This window comes from Rhagoletis zephyria, unplaced genomic scaffold (genome assembly GCF_001687245.7).
Source record: "Rhagoletis zephyria isolate East Lansing unplaced genomic scaffold, Rhagoletis_zephyria_1.1 Rzeph_scaffold_07263, whole genome shotgun sequence".
Classification (NCBI taxonomy): domain Eukaryota; kingdom Metazoa; phylum Arthropoda; class Insecta; order Diptera; family Tephritidae; genus Rhagoletis; species Rhagoletis zephyria.
The window spans coordinates 858-19,853 of record NW_016164346.1 but is presented as its reverse complement, the minus strand read 5'-3'; the positions used below and the strand labels follow the sequence as shown (position 1 = coordinate 19,853).

At 36.0% G+C, this 18,996-nt stretch overlaps 2 protein-coding genes and 1 pseudogene across 5 annotated transcripts; 1 reads left to right on the top strand and 2 right to left on the bottom strand.

Moving 5' to 3' along the window:
- The first annotated feature begins 3,924 nt into the window (after positions 1-3,924).
- Positions 3,925-5,915, top strand: LOC108374035 (putative nuclease HARBI1; annotated as a pseudogene).
- On the bottom strand, positions 5,912-7,325 carry LOC108374036 (uncharacterized). Of its 4 annotated transcripts, XM_017629991.1 has the most exons (6): positions 7,290-7,319; positions 6,965-7,181; positions 6,718-6,906; positions 6,378-6,593; positions 6,244-6,306; positions 5,971-6,187 (listed from the first exon to the last, which is right to left on the bottom strand). In XM_017629991.1, the coding sequence occupies exons 2-6, from the start codon at positions 7,178-7,180 to the stop codon at positions 6,053-6,055; spliced, it is 819 nt and encodes a 272-aa protein (XP_017485480.1). In that variant the 5' UTR covers position 7,181; positions 7,290-7,319; the 3' UTR covers positions 5,971-6,052. The 4 variants fall into 4 exon arrangements, with proteins under 4 accessions (XP_017485482.1, XP_017485480.1, XP_017485478.1 ...); XM_017629993.1 differs by having other exon boundaries at positions 5,912-6,187; positions 6,378-6,391; positions 6,735-6,906; positions 6,965-7,325; XM_017629989.1 differs by having other exon boundaries at positions 6,965-7,325.
- A 5,464-nt stretch (positions 7,326-12,789) lies between these two features.
- On the bottom strand, positions 12,790-13,868 carry LOC108374037 (uncharacterized). Its single transcript, XM_017629994.1, has 3 exons — positions 13,657-13,868; positions 13,433-13,589; positions 12,790-13,366 (listed from the first exon to the last, which is right to left on the bottom strand). The coding sequence occupies exons 1-3, from the start codon at positions 13,852-13,854 to the stop codon at positions 13,302-13,304; spliced, it is 420 nt and encodes a 139-aa protein (XP_017485483.1). The 5' UTR covers positions 13,855-13,868; the 3' UTR covers positions 12,790-13,301.
- Positions 13,869-18,996: the final 5,128 nt, after the last annotated feature.

Sequence of the window (18,996 nt, the reverse complement as noted above, 5' to 3'; positions counted from 1 at the left end):
TGTCAAAATATCGCTTAATATATCACTAAAAACTTATATATTTTATTCATGTAAACAATTTTGGTGTGGTCAACGCAAAATTCGCCTGCTGATGTGCGGTATTGCCACTCAACCTCCATGGAATAAATATTGAATATGTTTACACGGAGTTCAGACTATTATGTGCAATAATTATCTGTGGAAATAACTAAATAGTTAAAAATTCTCATTTTATAACGAAGTATCAACTTTTATATTATATATCGCGCGATTTTTATTACAGATTTTCATTATATATCGAAGTATCGATTTTTATGAAAAAAGCGCCGCGCGATTTTTTATAACAAATTTTCATTATATATCTAAGTATCGATTTTTATTCAAAAACGCGCCGCAGGTGAAAATTTGTAATAAAAAATTACGCGATCTTTTATTACAAATTTTCTCATAAATCGAAGTATCGCTTTTTATTGAATAAAGCGCCGCAGGCGAAAATTTCTAATAAAAAATTGCGCATTTTTTTACTAAAAATTTTCATTATATATCGAAGTATAGATTTTTATTGAAAAAGCGCTGCAGGCGAAAGTTTGTAATAAAAAATTGCGCGATTTTTTATTACAAATTTTTATTATATATCGAAGTATCGATTTTTATTCAAAAACGCGCCGCAGGCGAATATTTGTAATAAAAACGGTAATTATCTAATAATAATAATAAAAAAAAAATAGTAATAAAATATATAAGTTATAAGTGATATATTTAGCGATATTATGGCATATATGACTAAAGAGAAGTATTATTGTTGTATGTATGGTGAAATATGGGCATTTGTGCGTTTGTGTGAGTGTCGTAAGAGAAAAAGTTTTTGTTAATAACTTTTGATCGGGTAAAAAAAGTCTCCGATTCTTGTAACTGGGGTCCAGACGCGTCTAATGGTACCCCCTTTCCTTAATTTTGATAAATTTTAGGGGTTGAAAGCCCACCTAGATAATTACCAAAAAACAAATAAAATGTTATAATTTTTTAACCGTTTTTAGAAAAAAGTGCATAATCAATGCTAAAAAAATATTTGTCATTTAGAAAGTGCAAGCAGGGTTCGGATTTGCCTTATTTTATCCCCTCGCTCGCTCGTTAGTTTGCTCTGAGCTTGCGAAACTCACGAGCAACAAGCGAGGCTGTTTGCAAACGAGCACTCGTTAAGCCTGATATGCAGTTCAATGCGAACGTGAGCGTGAGCTTTTTATTTTGACCAATATCTTCGTTATTTCTTAACTTTTTGCAATAGTTGATACATCAAAAGATAGAGAATTAAAATATCTTTCAGAATTATAGAATAAAAACTAATTTAAATGCATAATATGCCCTTTTTTCAAGCTCACACTCAACTGTGTGCGTACGCAAAGCATTCGCATGTGAACGACAAGTCTTGACAGATGTGTGTGAGCGTCCATAAGAATACAAATGGAATTCTTTGCCTTTGCGAAAGTTCACGCTCACGCTCGCATTGAACTGTATATCAAGCTTTACCGTGGAAACACAATGCCGGCGAACGGCGAACTCACCACAGCGAAATTACCGCTGTCAAAATTAGAACACCCGCCGGCATATGAAATTGAACACAGCCAAAGCGAAATGCGAAGCGATAGATTTATTTCTATCGCTCTGCTGGGCGATGGCGGCAGTACATGCCAAAGGTGGTATGTTTTTTTATTTTCAAAGATTTAGAAGAAAACAGCATGTAACACGAATTATTTTTGATGGTTGAAAAATACAGTGAACGATTCGTTAAATCTGGCTTAAAATAAAATAATTTTTAATAATTCATCCTTGCCTTATATTTATATTTGTTATCATTTCATCATTTCTAAATATGGTTTCGTTTTTCAAAATATGGTCACCTCACTTATAAGTGCGACGAAATGGTATCAGCTGTTTTCGCTACCGCTCTAATTCTGTTAAAGTTGGCGAAATAGCAGGGCGAACGGTGAACGACGGCAGCGCCCAATTCGGCGAACTTCGCCGTTCGCCGGGTATTGTGTTTCAAGCATTAAGTACGAGCGCATGCGCTGAGCAGCCAGCGAGCGTGTAAGCAAACGAGGGCAGCGCAAGAGTAGAGCGGCAAGCACACGAGGGCCTCATTAGCTCTGCCCTCGCGAGGGCGTCGTTGCGAGCGAGGGAAATAAGGCGAGTAAACGAGCAAAGCAAATGAGGAAAGCAGATTAGACAGGCAAACGGCATGATTCAATAATACAAGGTTCGATAAACTGACAGATGTCTCTCTAGCACCGCTCCCTTAGCAGTAGCACGGTGTTGCTTCTTTGCAAATTTACTTGGAAAAAGTGTAGCTTTGCTGTGAAATATAAGTATAAGCTTTTGTGCAATTTATTTGTATATACATATTAAGGACATTTAACTGATGAAAACATAAATTCTTTTTAAATTTGATGTTTACATAAATCTCATAGTAGTTTTATTTTAATTCTGAGTCCTTTTGCAGTTTTTATACAGCTACATAAATAGCACATAAATTACGTAATTCACGTAGATATATTAATATTTCGTTCAATATTTTGTTTAAAATGCCAGATTTCCTGCAAATACATTAGAATTTACAAAAATAATTTCACTACTAATTGCCTACTTTGCGTACTTATCTACTACCATTTCTTCTCCTTTCTCAGTCCTTCGTAAATGCAACCTTTTGTAAGGGAGTGTCAAACCGCGGCTGTCAATAATTATCTAACCTTGTATTATTGAATCATGGGCAAACGGGTTGTTTGGTCAGCAAAAATGTATGGGATAAAAATTGCATTAACTAAGAATTTCGAGTAAAGGATTGTACGCACACATGCAGATATGTATATACATACATATATACACGTATGTATGTATTTATCTATGTATACATTCTTATGCACAGAGGAATAGATGCGTGCTATTTTGACCAGTTTTGTCTACTAGGTAGGCACATATGTGCATACATATCTTTGTAGGTATAATTTTTTAATGTTCAATAATTTCTTAAAAAATTTCAAGTGCATGGCCGTGGTTTAAACTCAGTTAAAACGCACGATCTGGCTGGTTTAAACTAAGATGAGCCAATCAAATGTCAACCAGAGTTCAATTTAAACTCAGTTTACCTAAACTAAGTTTAAACTGGCACTGAAAAACTGGCCCTTAGGTCTCTTTTTGTGCGGTTCTTTTTTATGCGGATTTGAATTTATGAGGTTTTTCAAACACTTTTTTCGCTCTAGCGATTTTGCTTTTTTGAGAGCTTTTATTACTTTTTTTCAATGTGTAAGGGGCAATGCTTCTGATAAATAATTTGTCTTAGCATTCTTACATACAAGTAATTACTAAGTAATTCGGCTAAGTAAGTATGTTACATGTGTATAAATGAGGATATAATATTCATAAAAACCATTATTTTGTCTTTTATTTCATAAATGAGTAGGACATTAGCATTTTCAAATGAATATTCCTGTAGTAGGATTCGCCATTCTATTTTAACGATTATCGAATCGTTAAGAAAACTTAACGACGATTTTAACGATTTGACAATTCGCTAAACATATTTTAACGATATTCGCTATCGCTTGATCAGCTGTTGTCGTTAACTACTCGATTACTCGTTAAGTAAACGACGAATATTTTGAAGTTGTTAGCGGCATCGACAAAAGAAAATTTGATATTTCATTTGAGTTAAAATAAAATAATATAGATCGCGAATTTACTTAAGTAATATATAAAAGAAAAACTTTTTGTTAAAAATGGCATTTGAGTATTTGGCATACGTTTTATCCCAAGATGAGGAGATAATAAGACGTTTGCTTCGAGAAGTGGACAACCCTTTCCACTTGACTGCAACTGAGTTTCGCAACCTTTACCGATTAACCCCAGACTTGGTAGAAGATATTGTTTCCCAGCTTANAAAATAAAATAATATAGATCGCGAATTTACTTAAGTAATATATAAAAGAAAAACTTTTTGTTAAAAATGGCATTTGAGTATTTGGCATACGTTTTATCCCAAGATGAGGAGATAATAAGCTCTTCATCAGTGGATAGACGTTTGCTTCGAGAAGTGGACAACCCTTTCGACTTGGCTGCAACTGAGTTTCGTAACCTTTACCGATTAACCCCAGACTTGGTTGAAGATATTGTTTCCCAGCTTGATAGCCAATTAAGGGGTCGAAGAATAACTGCGATAACGACAGAGAAACAGGTAAATAATGTAATTTGCAAGTATTTTTCAATTTTAAATGCTTTTGTAAATTTTAGAGGTTCTAACTGCCTTACGATTCTTCGCAACTGGCTGTTATCAACGTCCCGTCGGAGAGCTATGGGGGATATCCATGAGCCAGTCGTCCGTAAGTCGCTGTATACATCGCGTAACGNACGTCCAGTCGGAGAGCAATGGGGGATATCCATGAGCCAGTCGTCCGTAAGTCGCTGTATACATCGCGTAACGGATGCAATAAACCGCACCATGTTTTTGGCAAAGGTTAGGTTTCCAATGACCCAAATAGAGCGGCAAGCTGCAAAATAAATTTTCGCCTCAGCATCCGCACCATTTGTAGGAGGTACTTACTATTGGGGCTATCGATTGCACTCATGTGTCAATCATGAGCCCAAAGCATCATGAAGAAGCGTATGTCAACCACCATGGATACCATTCTATCAATGTGCAAATGGTAAGAGTAAAATTTGCTCAAGGGTTAAACTACTGAGTATTAATTTTATTTTATACAAATATAGATATGTGATCCAAATCTAAAGATTTTGGCTGTCAATGCTAAATACCCAGGAGCGCGACACGATTCATTTATTTGGAGCTCCTCTGCAGTCCGGAGAGTTATGCAGCGAAGTTTTGAAAATGGAAACCATAACGTGTTTTTGATTGGTAACTTTTTAAATCCACTGAAACTTATTTATTAAAATCAATTTAATTGAAAATGTCCAATATATATTTGCAGGTGACTCAGGATATCCTTTGGAGCCGTGGTTGATGACTCCTCTACCAAACCAACCAGAAGGGAGTCCTAAATTCCGCTACAATGAGGCATTGTGCAAAGCTCGAAACCCAGTCGAGAGACTTTTTGGCGTTCTCAAAGGAACTTGGCGATGCTTATCTCAGCAAAGGACTCTTTTGTATGATCCTGGATTTACTGGAAAAGTAGTAAATGCTTGCACAGTGTTGCATAACTTGCGATTGGGTGACCAAACATACGATCCCGAGACTGAGTTCCTAGAGCCAAGGACACATAGCAGTAATGTAAATCAAGAAGCGCCGTCTTCAACAGCAAAACGCGTCCAATACCGGCTAATTGCAAATTATTTTACATGAATAAAACGTTGATAAATAAAAATTCAGAAGGAATACAATAAAATTATTTTGGCATTTTATTAAACATTTTTATGTAAATAAAAACTCTTGTATCAATAACTTCAGTCTTATTTTGTCTTTAATTTGAGTACATTTTTTTAAGTCTAGAATTATATATGTAAATATTCGTTAAATAAAGGGTCCATCAAAAGACAGATCTCAGTATGTAATCACAGATCGGTTTCTATAATATGATATGGCGTGGTTGAAACACCACGTAAAAGCACGTTCAAGTTACAGGCGCATCACAAAATTAAAACATGAATTCACAAAATGAAATTTCATTACTTATTGTATATAAGAAATATATGTGGTATATCTTACATGCAGTAAGACCGTATACCTATATCAACTAAATTTGTAAACATTGAATTCATTTTAAAATCAACAGAACTTCAAATAACTCCCTTATTAAAAACAAATAAAGATCAATTCAAACTTGTAAAAATTCTTCTTCGAATATCTTAAACAGTTATTCTAAATGTAAAAAGTTAACTTCATGCTATGTCGAATTAAAACTTAACTCTAACATAAATTCAAAAATAGGAACTTCATGCTATATCAAACGAAAACTTAACTCTAACATAAATATAAAAAAAAGAACTTCAACTTACATTTAAAACGATTAAAACTAACATAAATATTAAAACAAAAAATTACTTAAAAAACTACATATTTACACAATATTTACATGCGGTAGATAGCGTTTGGTAAATTATTAAAGGCATCCGCACTTGCCTTTAAACCTTCCCCCATTGTGCTCATAGCTTCGGCCAACGATTTCGCTACCTGCACACTCGCCGTACTTGTTTCAGCTAACAACTGTTGAAAGAGCATACGAATGTAATACTATTTTTTTAGTATGTACAAAAAATTACCTTCAAAGCATCTGCTTGTCTACTTGCTATTTGTACATTCGCTGCACTCGACTCTGCTAGCATCTGTAGAAAAAGAACCGAAAAAATGATGTCATAAAATTTTACTTATGTAAAGTTACAAATATGTAAATTACTTTTAAGGCATTTGCTTGGGTCTGAGCAATTTCCAAAAATGTTTTTTGGGCCTCGGTACCACCGTCCACACGCCTTCTTTTTGCACCTCTACGAGGCGTTTTTCCTGCAGGAGTTACAGGAGTCGATGTGCACATCTCAATGCTCACTTCGTGGGAAATAGATGGCATCTCGATGATGACACTTTCATCACCCTCTTCCATACGAAGTTGGAGTTCCTAATGATGGGAAGCNCTCGATGATTACACTTTCATCACCCTCTTCCATACGCAGTTGGAGTTCCTAATGATGAGAAGAATTGTTAACTGCTGTGCTATTCATAACTATTTATTTGCTTTTTACCTCTTCCACTGGCACACTTTCAGCAACAGTTTCATGGCCCTGCACATAGTCGCTACCGACAAGAGCAATCACACGCCTCTCAAGCTCAGTGGGTGGCTCTTCATTAATGGGATTGTTTCCCGTCATTGCCTGCTTTCGTTTTCTATCACGCACCTTAATACTAGCACGGCTCTTCAAGTCCCTCCATACCTTTTTGCAAAACAAAATTTTGAACGTGGTATTAAATTACTAAACAACTTTTACATACTGTGCGCCATTGGTCGATGTTCTTCACCGAACCACCAAGGCTATTCAGCATTGACGCTAAGTCAGTCCACTTCTTGTCGCAGTCCGACTTGCCATGAAGCTTCTGGAACCTTGATCCTGCCAATCCCGGCGTTTCCGTCAAAAAGTCCACCATGCGACTTAGTTGTTCTGCTGTGGTCCGGCTTCTCTTTTGAATATTGGGTACTGACGAAGCCATTCTATAATATGCGAAAATGGTTATGTCTAATAATACAAAATAAATAAACGTATTATTTTACTTACTTTTTGTGAAAGTATATTAAATTATTAGAAAACTATGTGTATACCACTTTGCAAGCAAGGAATTTATTTTTTTTCGTCATTCTTCTGAGATGCCACCTTTCTTTTATTGAAATAAAAAGAAAATGTCAGCTGTTTAGTGTCGTTAAAAAAGAGTTACCGAATAACACAATCGTTACTGCAAACCACAAAAATCGTTATATTAGACCTCGACAAATCGTATCGTTAAAAGTTAGTGAATTGCACTACTGGTTTAGTCCCCATACATATGTATGTATTTATGTAGAAAATACAAACAACTATTTGGGGTGTTAAACAGTATTTGATAATTAAGATTACACCTCTATTGATATCACAGGACAAATGATCATGACAAAAAACACAGGCAAAATGCTCACAAGACAAATGATCATAGGACAATTGATCACTAGGCAAATGATCACTGGCTAATTAGATCACAACGAAAAACATCACAGCCAAAATGATCACAATATCACTGATCACAGGACAAATGATCACTAGAAAAATTATCACGGGAGAATACATAGTAATAAGTTGTCGGAATTTCAGTATATTATGTACATAGAACTACAATAAAATATTAAATAACAAAAAATCAATATCAAACTTAATCAAATGGTTGAACAATTGGTCACGGAGAAACACTATGAGCGACCCCACGAAGATATTCCAAAATTCCACCACCGCGTATGCGAGCATCATAACCAAAATATTTCTTGCGCTTCCGAGTAGCAACGAGGCGACCAGCATTGAATTGCTCCCAAATCACCTCCGACGAAGCTTGCTCAACTCTCAAAGCATTAATAAATTTCCCCAACTGCTCGTAACTCCTACCAATACGTTGATGAAAGGTGTTATGCCAACCTTCCATCATATTATTAGTTCTTGGCTCATTATTAATGACTACATAATAGCAGTTCCAAGTTTCGATAGGAAACTTGGCAGACGTGTGACCATTTCGGCGTTGAACTCCAATCCAAGTGTCTTGGAAATAAGTAATAAGAGGCTTCAAATCATTCGTATTAGCAAAATATTCCGAAGAAATCAAGCTAGTAAAACCTGCATCCACGAAAGCAGGAGGGACGAATGCTAAAGCAATCAACATTTTAGCATGCAAAGAAAACTCATCATCAGTGTTATAGCGTGTTTCCAACCCCATATTGTTTAAAAACCGTACAATACATTGGGCGAAATGAAAATAACACCCGTGGAGATGAGTATCTGGAAATACCTTTTTCACAGCTCCAATGAAAGCAGCCTCGAAGTCAGTAGTAAATACTTCTGGCACCAAGTGGCCGTCAGCTACGTTTACGAGAGCCTTTAAAAATCGACGATATACATTTTGCCTTTTACATGGAAGCAAAACGTACACAAATGGTACAGATTCGATAGCATTATTACCAGCATTATCATTATCGACAAGACCTCCATGTATGGTGTAAAGCTGTTTAAATATGCTAGATACAGAAGAAAATGTCCCATCAGACATCCAAATTCGACACGAACCCAGACGACGTAAATTTCCCATAGTACCGAACACCACATAACGATTGGCACGAGCAGAACTATCCTTCAATATAAAATTTTCACCATTGTTAGTCAATTGAAATTGCTCAGGTATAACTAATTCACTCAATGTTTTGGGTGTTAATAGCTGCGGATTACTGCAAAGGCGCTGACGCTGAATATTTTTCCGCAGACCGCTCACACTAGGCAATTCGACAGCTATACTTCTTGATACCTGAGCGGTAATCTGACCAACATTAACATTTGGTGATTCATTGATCGATGGTGTTTGCGGAAAAGTCGACTCTTGCAAAAAAATCAAAAGTGGTGACATTCTAATTAAAACAAAGAACCATACACAAGCACTCAAACTAGCAAAGTTAACCAGCCTATCCAATCATACAAGTAGAAATAACAATGAACTCAACTCTTAACTCCACCAAAGGCGTTGTTTATTGTAACGACTGACGTGGGATACCTGAAAACGAAATCTTAATCGAACTCTATAGATCAAAACGTGAGTGAAGTTAGAAAAATCATGCGAAAAGAAAATAACGACAGCTCAACACTTATTGAAACCCGACTTATCACACTCACTTTTCCAACGCTCTCACTACCCGACACAATTTCAATAGGATACGTTCGCCCGTACATACCCCTGCCTTCACGATGCAAGAACTGCCACCGATACGGGCACATTATAAAATACTGTAAAAACCAAAAACTCTGTGGAAACTGTTGACAAGTCTACCATACGTAATGTGACCAAACGTACTTTTTTTGGAAGTACAGTACTTCCTTTTTCGCTCTCGTACTTCGTACTTCGAAGTATAGTCAAATGTACTTCTTTACGATATTTTGTACTTCGGGAGGGAGATTCTGTAACCAGTCAGCGACAATTTTCGGATCGCTATCGCACTTTTTAACGCATGATATACATAAATGTTTTTGCGTTAAAAAGTGCAATAGCGGTTCGAAAATTGTCGCTAACTGGTTTCAGAATCTCCCCCCAGGTCCTGCACTTCTCCGATCCTCTGGACAATCGTTACATAGCCTGGGTGATAAATTCGTTCAAACCATTAAAGTCGCCGTGGACCGATGGCATCATATCTGCGCAGCTGCAAAGGGCTCTGAAGATGTCGTGCATTTGGTTGGATCCATGCATAAGGACCGGGTACATCCCCAAGGCTTGGAGGGTAGTCAGTGTTGCATTCATCCCGAAGGCCGGAAAAGGCTATCATGTTTCTCCTAGGGATTTTATGCTTATCAGCCACTGTCTTTCAAGAGCTCAGTATGCTTATTACAAGAAAAGGTCGGTGAATACCGCCTTGCACACATTGGTAAAGTCGTCAGAGGAAGCCTTCACGCATGAAGATTATGCAGAAGGGGACTCTTCGATATCGAGGGGGCCTTCAACAATGTCACTCTAGAGACGATAGTCAAGTATATTCATAAGCTAATAAGCCTACTTCGTGACAGAACTGTCGCGACGGAGTCAATGGGAGCACTCCACAAGGTGGGGTTTCTCTCCCCCCTTCCCTGGATTGCGGTTGTAAACGACCTTCTAGAGGAACTGGAAAAGTGGGCTGTCGGGTGATTGCCTATGTAGACGATGTGGAACTTTTGGTTAAGGGGTGATCTCTATACACCCTTTTTGATCTAGCTCAAGGTTACCTAAACCAGGTAATTAGGTAGGCGATCAACGGCGGCTGTCGTAGAAGCCTAACATTGAGAAAAGGATACGAAAGGTGCGATTGGTATTCATGCGGTGAGACTAGAAATTTCTACTGATCCTTTTGTATCAGCTGTCAAGAGGAAGTTGAAGTGGAATCATCCCAACACTTTCTTTTAGACTGTCCAACCTTCGTGAGGCTTAGATGGAAACATTTTGGCTCGCACTTGTGAACAAACACTGAGCTCTCAGGGATCGAAATTAGCCGCATTCGAAATTTCGTAATCGGCTTGCGGCGTTAACTTAACCCAACCTAATTTGTACTTCTTTGAGCTATAAAATAGTTGGTCACATTAACCATACGTCACCTGACTCCACTTATAACTGCTACCACCTCCACGCCTGCCTCAGCTGCAAGGATGAAGCACCACTGATCCGTACCATTCGCCCTACAGCCGAACATGCCCAATTTTTATTAAACAAAAGCAAATCCAAGCTATAAAAACACTCCAAAAAGTGGATCACAAAACAGCCCACATTATATACAAACAACAACATCAACAATCAAACACATTTGCCAACATTCTACAAACACCCATAGTTTACAACTCAAGTGACGATACCTTAGAATCAAACCCCATGGCATCCAACAGCTCTCAAAACATACAGCGACTCAATAAGACGCACGCTAGTTCTTCCACACTCACTCAACGCTCTTCTCAAACTACCACTGAAGCTCCAACCAATGCAGAACAACGCAACAGCAATGGCCTGCCTCTCACTACACCTAGTCCCATTTCAACATCTAACAAATTCACCACCCAAACAAACACCAACACCAACGGCTTATTAGCAGACTCTTAAACAGCAACAAAGCAAACCTATGAAGCCACATAGCTAACCGAAACGAAAATCAACACTGCAGGAACACTGTCGGTCATATTACTTATCATCTGCCCGGTAGTACTGACAAAATTTCCGGTTAGAACGTAGTGTCGAGTTTCTATCAGATTTTTAAAGGCAAAGTGCATTTTCTGAACGAAATTTTCATGTACGTGTGATCGCCCATCGCTTTTCAACACATACAATTTCCAGCTTACCAATCGTATCGCTATTTCGCTTACTCATGCCAGCAGTGACCTTCAATTCTATCAGAACTGACCGATCAGCTGATTGTCGGACTTGTCAGATCTGAAGGAATTATGCATCAGAGCTGATCGATCAGCTGATTGTCGTACTTGTCAGTGCAGATTGAATTATGCGTCAGCGCTGCCCGGTCAGCTGATTGTATGACTTGGAATTTCTGAATGAATTATGCGTCAGCGCTGACCGATCAGACCTGACTCGATTATTAGTCAGAACTGATGTAAAATCTAGGGAGCTCTGATGTAAATACCCATATTTGATGAATAAAAATTAAAATTTATGCATGTTTAATATTTATTAATAATAAATTCTTAAAAAAAGGAATATAATTTTAAATATGTACACATATATAACAGGCGACAAATGAAAGTGTACGCCTTGTTCTAAATAATAAATATTTACGATTATTTTCATGAACAATTTTTTTGCGTTGATTATTTATGAAAATATAGTTCATTCTATAATATAAACCCTATAAATCAAAGTTTCATATTATAGTTTATATAAATATTATATTATATATTATATTAGAACCAAAAATTAAAAATATTCAGATAGAAAATATTAAATTCATTTACATAAAAAAAATTTTGAAAATTTGTATGAAAAAATGTAGTACTAATTTATAAAGCGGCCCCCTAAAATGTCACAAAGTGACGGATATAAGAATTAATTTTTGCATTTTATACAGTTTGTATCCAAACATATCGAGCCCTATCTGCAAAGAAACGTTTTTTCAACATTTTCTTTTTCATGGATAAATGCTCTTAAAGCATCTAAAGTTTGCTTAAGTTTTATCGGCGGTTTAGAAGTTTTGTTTTTTTAAATTAAACACTTAGGGCCGTTTACTCAATATGTGGTTAACACTAATCTCCGTTTAAACATCATTATCGACGTGTTCGGCTCCATGCATATAACATGGAGTCGGTAACGTCGATAATGATGTTTTACCGGAGATTAGTGTTAACCAGACATTGAGTAACCGGCCCTTAGTTAAATATTTCTGTAATTGCAATTGCTGGGAAACTTTTTTTTACGAATTTCATGAAACTTTGTAAAAATGTAGCCGTCTTACTTTTCTATAAACTAGATATTCAGCCTCATTGCGTAAGTCGTAAATTATGCTAAATTGTACGACTCGACAACATTGGCATTGTCTACTGTCGTGCCGAAACAAGTAAACGACGAAAATCGTCGAAAAATATGCAGTGCTGCCAAGTTTTTCCGTATTAATACTCTAGTCGAGTGGAAATTTTAGGCAATGACGTGAAATTATTGATATGATTGGAATCTTATTCAATAGTTAATATATAGTTTTTAGATAGGCAAGACGCTTACATTTTCACAAAAGTTTCATGAAATTCAATTCGCAGCAATTGCAATTTCAGAAATATTTAACGAAAAATATTTAACTAAGTGTTTAATTAAGAAAAACGTTTTAAACAGATTTTCAACTTCTGCAAAGTATTTTGCTGGCATATACACATATCTAGCCTTAACCGCAGATAGGGCCCAATATATTTGGATACAATCTGTGTTGAATGCAAAAATTAATTCTTATACCTTTGACATTTTAGGGGGCCGCTTCATAAATTATTACTCAAATGTGGAACTTATTAATACGAGGAAAAGTAAACTTAAAATTACATAAATTAATCTATTATTTCTTAGATTTATTAAGCTGGTACTTTTTCTGCTTCAATCGGTTTAGCCATCACCGCTCGATTGACCTTTTCACGGCCTTTTGAAAGTCATACGGTGCCTGTGTTTTAAAAACATCTACATAAAGTAAAAAAGAAAATATTAATAACCAAATATTTACTTTCAATAGTAGTTGCAATTTACCTCGCAGACAGATCTCGACTAATTTTAATTTGCAAAGAGCCTGTTTCTCCCACCTGCCATCCCAATTAAAATTCATTAATAGTTCGTCAGTGAAAATGTATTTCAATACTGTAGAGACGTCTTCGGATGCTCCTTTCAATTTGTGGAAGTACGTTATCTATAGAAAAATGTATAGAAAGGAAGGTATGAGAATTTTAAGCTTGAAAGAAACCAAGCTTCATTACCATTGCTTGAGCGTATTCCGGCGAATTCATAATTTTGTCCTCAATATCACTGACGGAAGTAATTGAATTGATTGGAAAACTGCTCGCCACCTCATCTAAAATTTGGTCTCGTACCTCGCCAGTCATACGTCCAATTGACAGTTCAATCTTTTGCAAAGTCACTTTGCACTCTCTCAGGATTTTGTTTTCTGCCAACATTTCCGACTTATTAATCATCTATTGGGAAACATTTGTAATCAATTAAAACATAAAATATACAGTGGTGGGAAAATGAATTTATACATAGGAACGCGATATTTAAATAAGTTTCGGCAGCTTTTCCTTTGTTTATTCAATGTTTATTTTTTTATAAAAGTATGGTATAACATTAAATAAACAAGAAAAACAAATGCAGCATTTTGTCGAGAAAAGAAAACGCTATTAGTAATAAAAAAACTCACCTTCTCGACAAGTTCTTCGACTTGGCGGCTAATTATTTCCTGGTTTTTTGCAGGACAACTTGCTAATGAAATGAAAACATAATATTAAATACTATAATATTAAATAATTTCTAAATTGGTAATCAATCGGAGATATGCATACATATCGAACATTGACAACATAAATTATTTCAAGAAAAGGCATTTATCGGATAAATGTCACTGTTGCCGATGTGATATAAGTATGAAAACGGAGATGCTATTACTTACATTAGTTTCGATCGTAGCCAAACGTAGGGTTATGACTTCGAAGGCATCCAGAATCTCTGCAGATAATATCGTATTAAGTTTAGCGATAATTTTAGCAGAAACAAACCTTTATTATCGGGTCTCTGTTGCTCATTTCTGCTTTCCTCCCTAACCTCCATCACTTCGTCGGAAGTTGTTTCATCAAAGCATCTTCTGACAATTGCAGGCTGGTTCGCTGAAAAGTGAGAATCATTAAATTATATATATATGCATATGTACACGTTTAAGGCATTTCACTTACCATTTAATTGGGTTTCATCAACGAAGGACTCGTCCAAAATAGAGTTGCTAGAATTCATGTGCAATAATATTCATGTTTTTTGCAATTACTTAAACTATAATTATCGGTAATTTGTTAATTATGAATGTGTGGTAAAGTTAAAAAAATCGTGAAACAAATGGTGCAGCAGGGGTATTAACAGAAACTTGCCACCAAACGGAATACAAAATTATTTATATTTTATATCTTTGAAGGCAATTTGAACTGTTTCAATGGCCAAATCACTTGCTCCAACTATGCCCAAACTCGTGGATGAATGAAGAGGTTCAGTAAAATAGTTTTCGATTTTTTGAAAAGCTTTACAAATAATTATATCCGATTCCGTTGATTTTATGACATCCACCACCTTAATAGGCCCAATTTTCTCACAAAAACAATAACTATCTTTATCTTTTTTATCACTGATAGTAAAGGAACCAAAATTATTGCAACTTGATTCATACCCCTGCCTTTCTTTAAGTCTCAAAGACAATCGCTGAAGAATGTTGCTTGGGCTTTTAATAATTTTTTTTAAAAATTGCATATAATTTTCAAATCTATATGCTGAATAAGAATCTAATGGACCGAGTTTTTTTTACCGAATCAGAAAAGTGAAGCAGACCATGAATATTAAGGGCCGGTTACTCAATGTCTGGTTAACACTAATCTCCGGTTAAACATAGTTATCGACGTTACCGACTCCCTGTTATATGCATGGAGTCGAAGTCGTCGATAACGATGTTTAACCGCAGATTAGTGTTAACCAGACATGGAGTAACCGGCCCTAAAACTAACTTGTTCGTCGCCATATAAGTTACCAAAAAATTTGACAAAATCTTCTAAAATTTTTTGAGCAACGACTGTGTCTTTATTAAGTGACTTTTCATTTGAAAGAAGTCTTATTCCACTGTGAAGCAATAAAAAATGGTAGTATGAATCATCACTAATATTACCTTTCAAAACAAATAAATCTGTATAAAGGAGAAATTGCCTGAATTCCGTAGACTTCCAATTGCAAAGTTCTTCTAAGCTCCTGGGTATACGACCGAATTCAGAAGGCACAAATTGAGATACGTAATTGAGTTTTTCATTAATTGCTTTTACATTTACTCTTTTGGAGATCAGCCTTATCAATTTTTTGACTACGCTTAAGTCAACTAAATGCATAGAATCAAGGGGAAATTGCGAAACCATCCTGAATCCGGCTTCTTCCAAAACATATATTTTTTTCTTTAAACTGTGTAAGGTGATGAGAAATATTAGTTCTTAATTCAAAGGACTCGTCTGATCTAAGGACTCCAATCTTGTTTGAAAAACACACTCTTCTCTCTTTGCATGTTCCCTCTTCACAGCATTTGGGGCAACCGTTTTTTTCATTATGCCCTATAACACCGGTAACGAACGCTCTAGCTGGAGAATCACAAATGAAAACCCGAACATTGAATGCTTTTAAAACTTGATTGTAGCCTACTTTAATACCGTTTTCTTTTAGAACCTTGTATTCGGCACAAAAATCGCGCATGAAGTCAATTATGTCTTTGGGTTTTCCATGCCCAGAGAAGCAAGCAATGACAAACGGGCTCTTAGTAGGATAATCTGAAAGTGCTCCAAGAATCGGACAGTACACGGTTTGAACTTTTAAATAACCTAAGACCGTCAACCTCTACATCAATCGAAATTTCTTCCTTATTTTGTAAAAAATTAAGAGTTTTGTCAAAAAAATAGTTTTGTACTCCTAGGTACAGAAATTCACCGTTTGGAATTTTTGATATATTCTTTTTTTGCCTGCTGGTCCCCAAAAGAGTTTTTGCTGAAAGAGGTAAATCACTTACTCCGATTCTATTTAAAGTTTGCAATAGGCCGTCTAGAGCATTTCGAGAAATATTAAATTCAATAGCCCACGATTTAATTTCTTCAATTTTATTAACCCCAGGAACACTTTCTACAGGGGTCTCTAAAACTTCTTCTTCACCACCGGAGCTATGTTCATCGGATGAAAATCGCTCCGAATTTTCACTATCAGTAACATTTACACTGATTTCACTTTCTATTTGTTTTAATTTTACCACACTTTCTGTTACTTGATCAGATTCCATAAGTTCTTTGAATCTTTTCACATTGGATTCAAAGATCTTTTTTTCCCTGCTCATGCAATTTTCAAAACTCCTTTTATTCATTTTATTTTTCTTTTAAAATACTTATCTTCGGGTCTTATCTGTTTAATGCTGAGATATATTCCGCTTTTGAAGGCTAAAAACTATAAAAACTATAAAACTTTTAATTTGAAGTATATCGCACGCAACTTTTCACACAAATTTACCGCGTCACTTTGTATTTTATATTGATGGAAAAATATTGTAATCTGAAGTAGTCGGTACCCGTGCTTTCGGTTTTCTCAAATTAAGTTTTTCGCATAACTCTTGTTTTAAAAGACTCATTTAGGTTTAAAAAAATTCTAGCTCCTTTGGAGACAATGTAAGCTTTAATTAAAACTTCCGAAGTTAACCATTTCATAAAATATATATTTTAGATTTAATAGGTACTCGGTTATAATTTGCATTTTTCGGTAGCAACTACTTTTGAGAAGCAAGAAAAGCAACCCTGCCAAATCAGCTGATCAGTACCCTCGAATATCTGCCTTTCGCTTTTTCTCAGTCACTGAATGGTCTCTTTCTCGCTAATGCATTTTCAATACCCCAATTTTACACGGAAATGTACATGTGTTAGTTGAAGGAATGAGCGTGTAGTAGTTTCAGTCAGTCGTGTCCCGTAAGGAAGATATTCCCAAGAAATACATCAAACCGCACGATAAGGCAAATAAAAACCAAAGCTAAGGCACAAACAAGCACTAACAAACTAAAACCGATCAACCACAGGCAAGAAAGCAAGAATTTCAACACAGATGATAGTGAGGACAGGCTCACTATGGTGGAATAAGTACTCATAATAACAATTTATCTAAGCTATATTTTCAGTTGTAGTCTCTCTTATTCTACATTTCTCTTACATACATACCTAACACTTAATACTAACAACTCATTGCACTAAAAATGTCTCTTACTATACTTCAGTGGAATATAAAAGGTTACGTAAACAACTGTATTGAGCTACAACTACTTTTAAAAACACATACCCCAAAAATAGTATCACTCCAAGAAACCCACATACAAAAACACAAAACTTACCTGTACCTATCACTTATATACTTCTGATTCCCCTCGGAACTCATTTGGAGGATCCGCTCTCCTCATCCATTACTCATTGCAACACAATCATAATAGCACTAACTTAAATACATTTGACGTGACAAAAGTAACTATTCATTCCAAGCTGAAATTCATAATAAGCTCCGTATACATCGCTCCTAACACACCATTTACACTCAAAAACCTAGAAGACATAGCTCCACAATCTAGACTACCTGTACTTCTCACGGGCGATTTTAATGCCTGGCATACCAGTTGGGGCTCCAAAACTAATTCCACGCCCTCGCTAACCAATTTAGGGATGGTAGACCAATCAGCATCAATATTAACAAAGAAACTGCTAACATTCACAGCATTATACTGCAAGCCGCAAATCAGTCAATACCCCAAAAATCTAACAAAAGAAATTACACAGTACCATGGTGGAACAAAAATTAAGAAAAACTTAAATTAGAAAAAAAATCGACTATAGAATAAACTAAAAAGAAACATTACAAACTACAATATAATTAAATATAAAAAACCCCAAGCAAACTTTAGGCGAAAGCTTAAGCTGGCAAAAACCGAATGAATTAACCAATTCACCTTAAATATCCACCCTTACACACCACCCGCAAAAGTATGGGCAACTATTCGGTCCTTCTGCGGACTAAAATCCAAGCCATCAATATACTGCATCGACACGCAGCCTCCAAATGGAAATATAATTACAGCTAAAACTGAAATTGCTGGCCAATTTTGGTCGAATGAAGCAAATAACTGCAACTTTTCGCCAGCTTTTCAAAAATTTATTGAAGAAAAAATCAGCAACTTGGAGCAACTTGAACACCCCCGGACTCGATCGCATATCCTACCAGATGATACAAAACCTGCCATTAAAAGTAAAAAACCGGCTTCTTGATCTCTTCAACAATATATTTAACACATACTTACCACAAGTTTACAAAAACAGTCTTATGATTCCAATTTTAAAACCCGACTCCGACAAAAACCTAATAAAATCCAACAGACCATGGTGGTTTGTCAACACTGACAAACTTCTAANGGTTCTATTGGTCAAGTAGTTTTTTATGTATAGGAACATTTTTGGGCCAATGTTCCAATGCCTTAGCGTAGGGATGCACAGCAGAGGTGCACGCAGTCGACG

Bases quoted from the DNA above. Each gene is read 5' to 3' on its own strand.
- LOC108374036 (XM_017629989.1), bottom strand. From the start codon at position 7,180: ATGGCTTCGTCAGTACCCAATATTCAAAAGAGAAGCCGGACCACAGCA. The intron at 6,307-6,377 runs GTAATTTACATA...CTTTTTCTACAG, and splicing joins CCCAAGCAAATGCCTTAAAA to ATGCTAGCAGAGTCGAGTGC. The intron at 6,188-6,243 runs GTAATTTTTTGT...CTCTTTCAACAG, and splicing joins GACAAGCAGATGCTTTGAAG to TTGTTAGCTGAAACAAGTAC.
- LOC108374037 (XM_017629994.1), bottom strand. From the start codon at position 13,854: ATGTTGGCAGAAAACAAAATCCTGAGAGAGTGCAAAGTGACTTTGCAA. The intron at 13,590-13,656 runs GTAATGAAGCTT...ATTTTTCTATAG, and splicing joins CGGAATACGCTCAAGCAATG to ATAACGTACTTCCACAAATT. The intron at 13,367-13,432 runs GTAAATTGCAAC...TACTTTATGTAG, and splicing joins AGTCGAGATCTGTCTGCGAG to ATGTTTTTAAAACACAGGCA.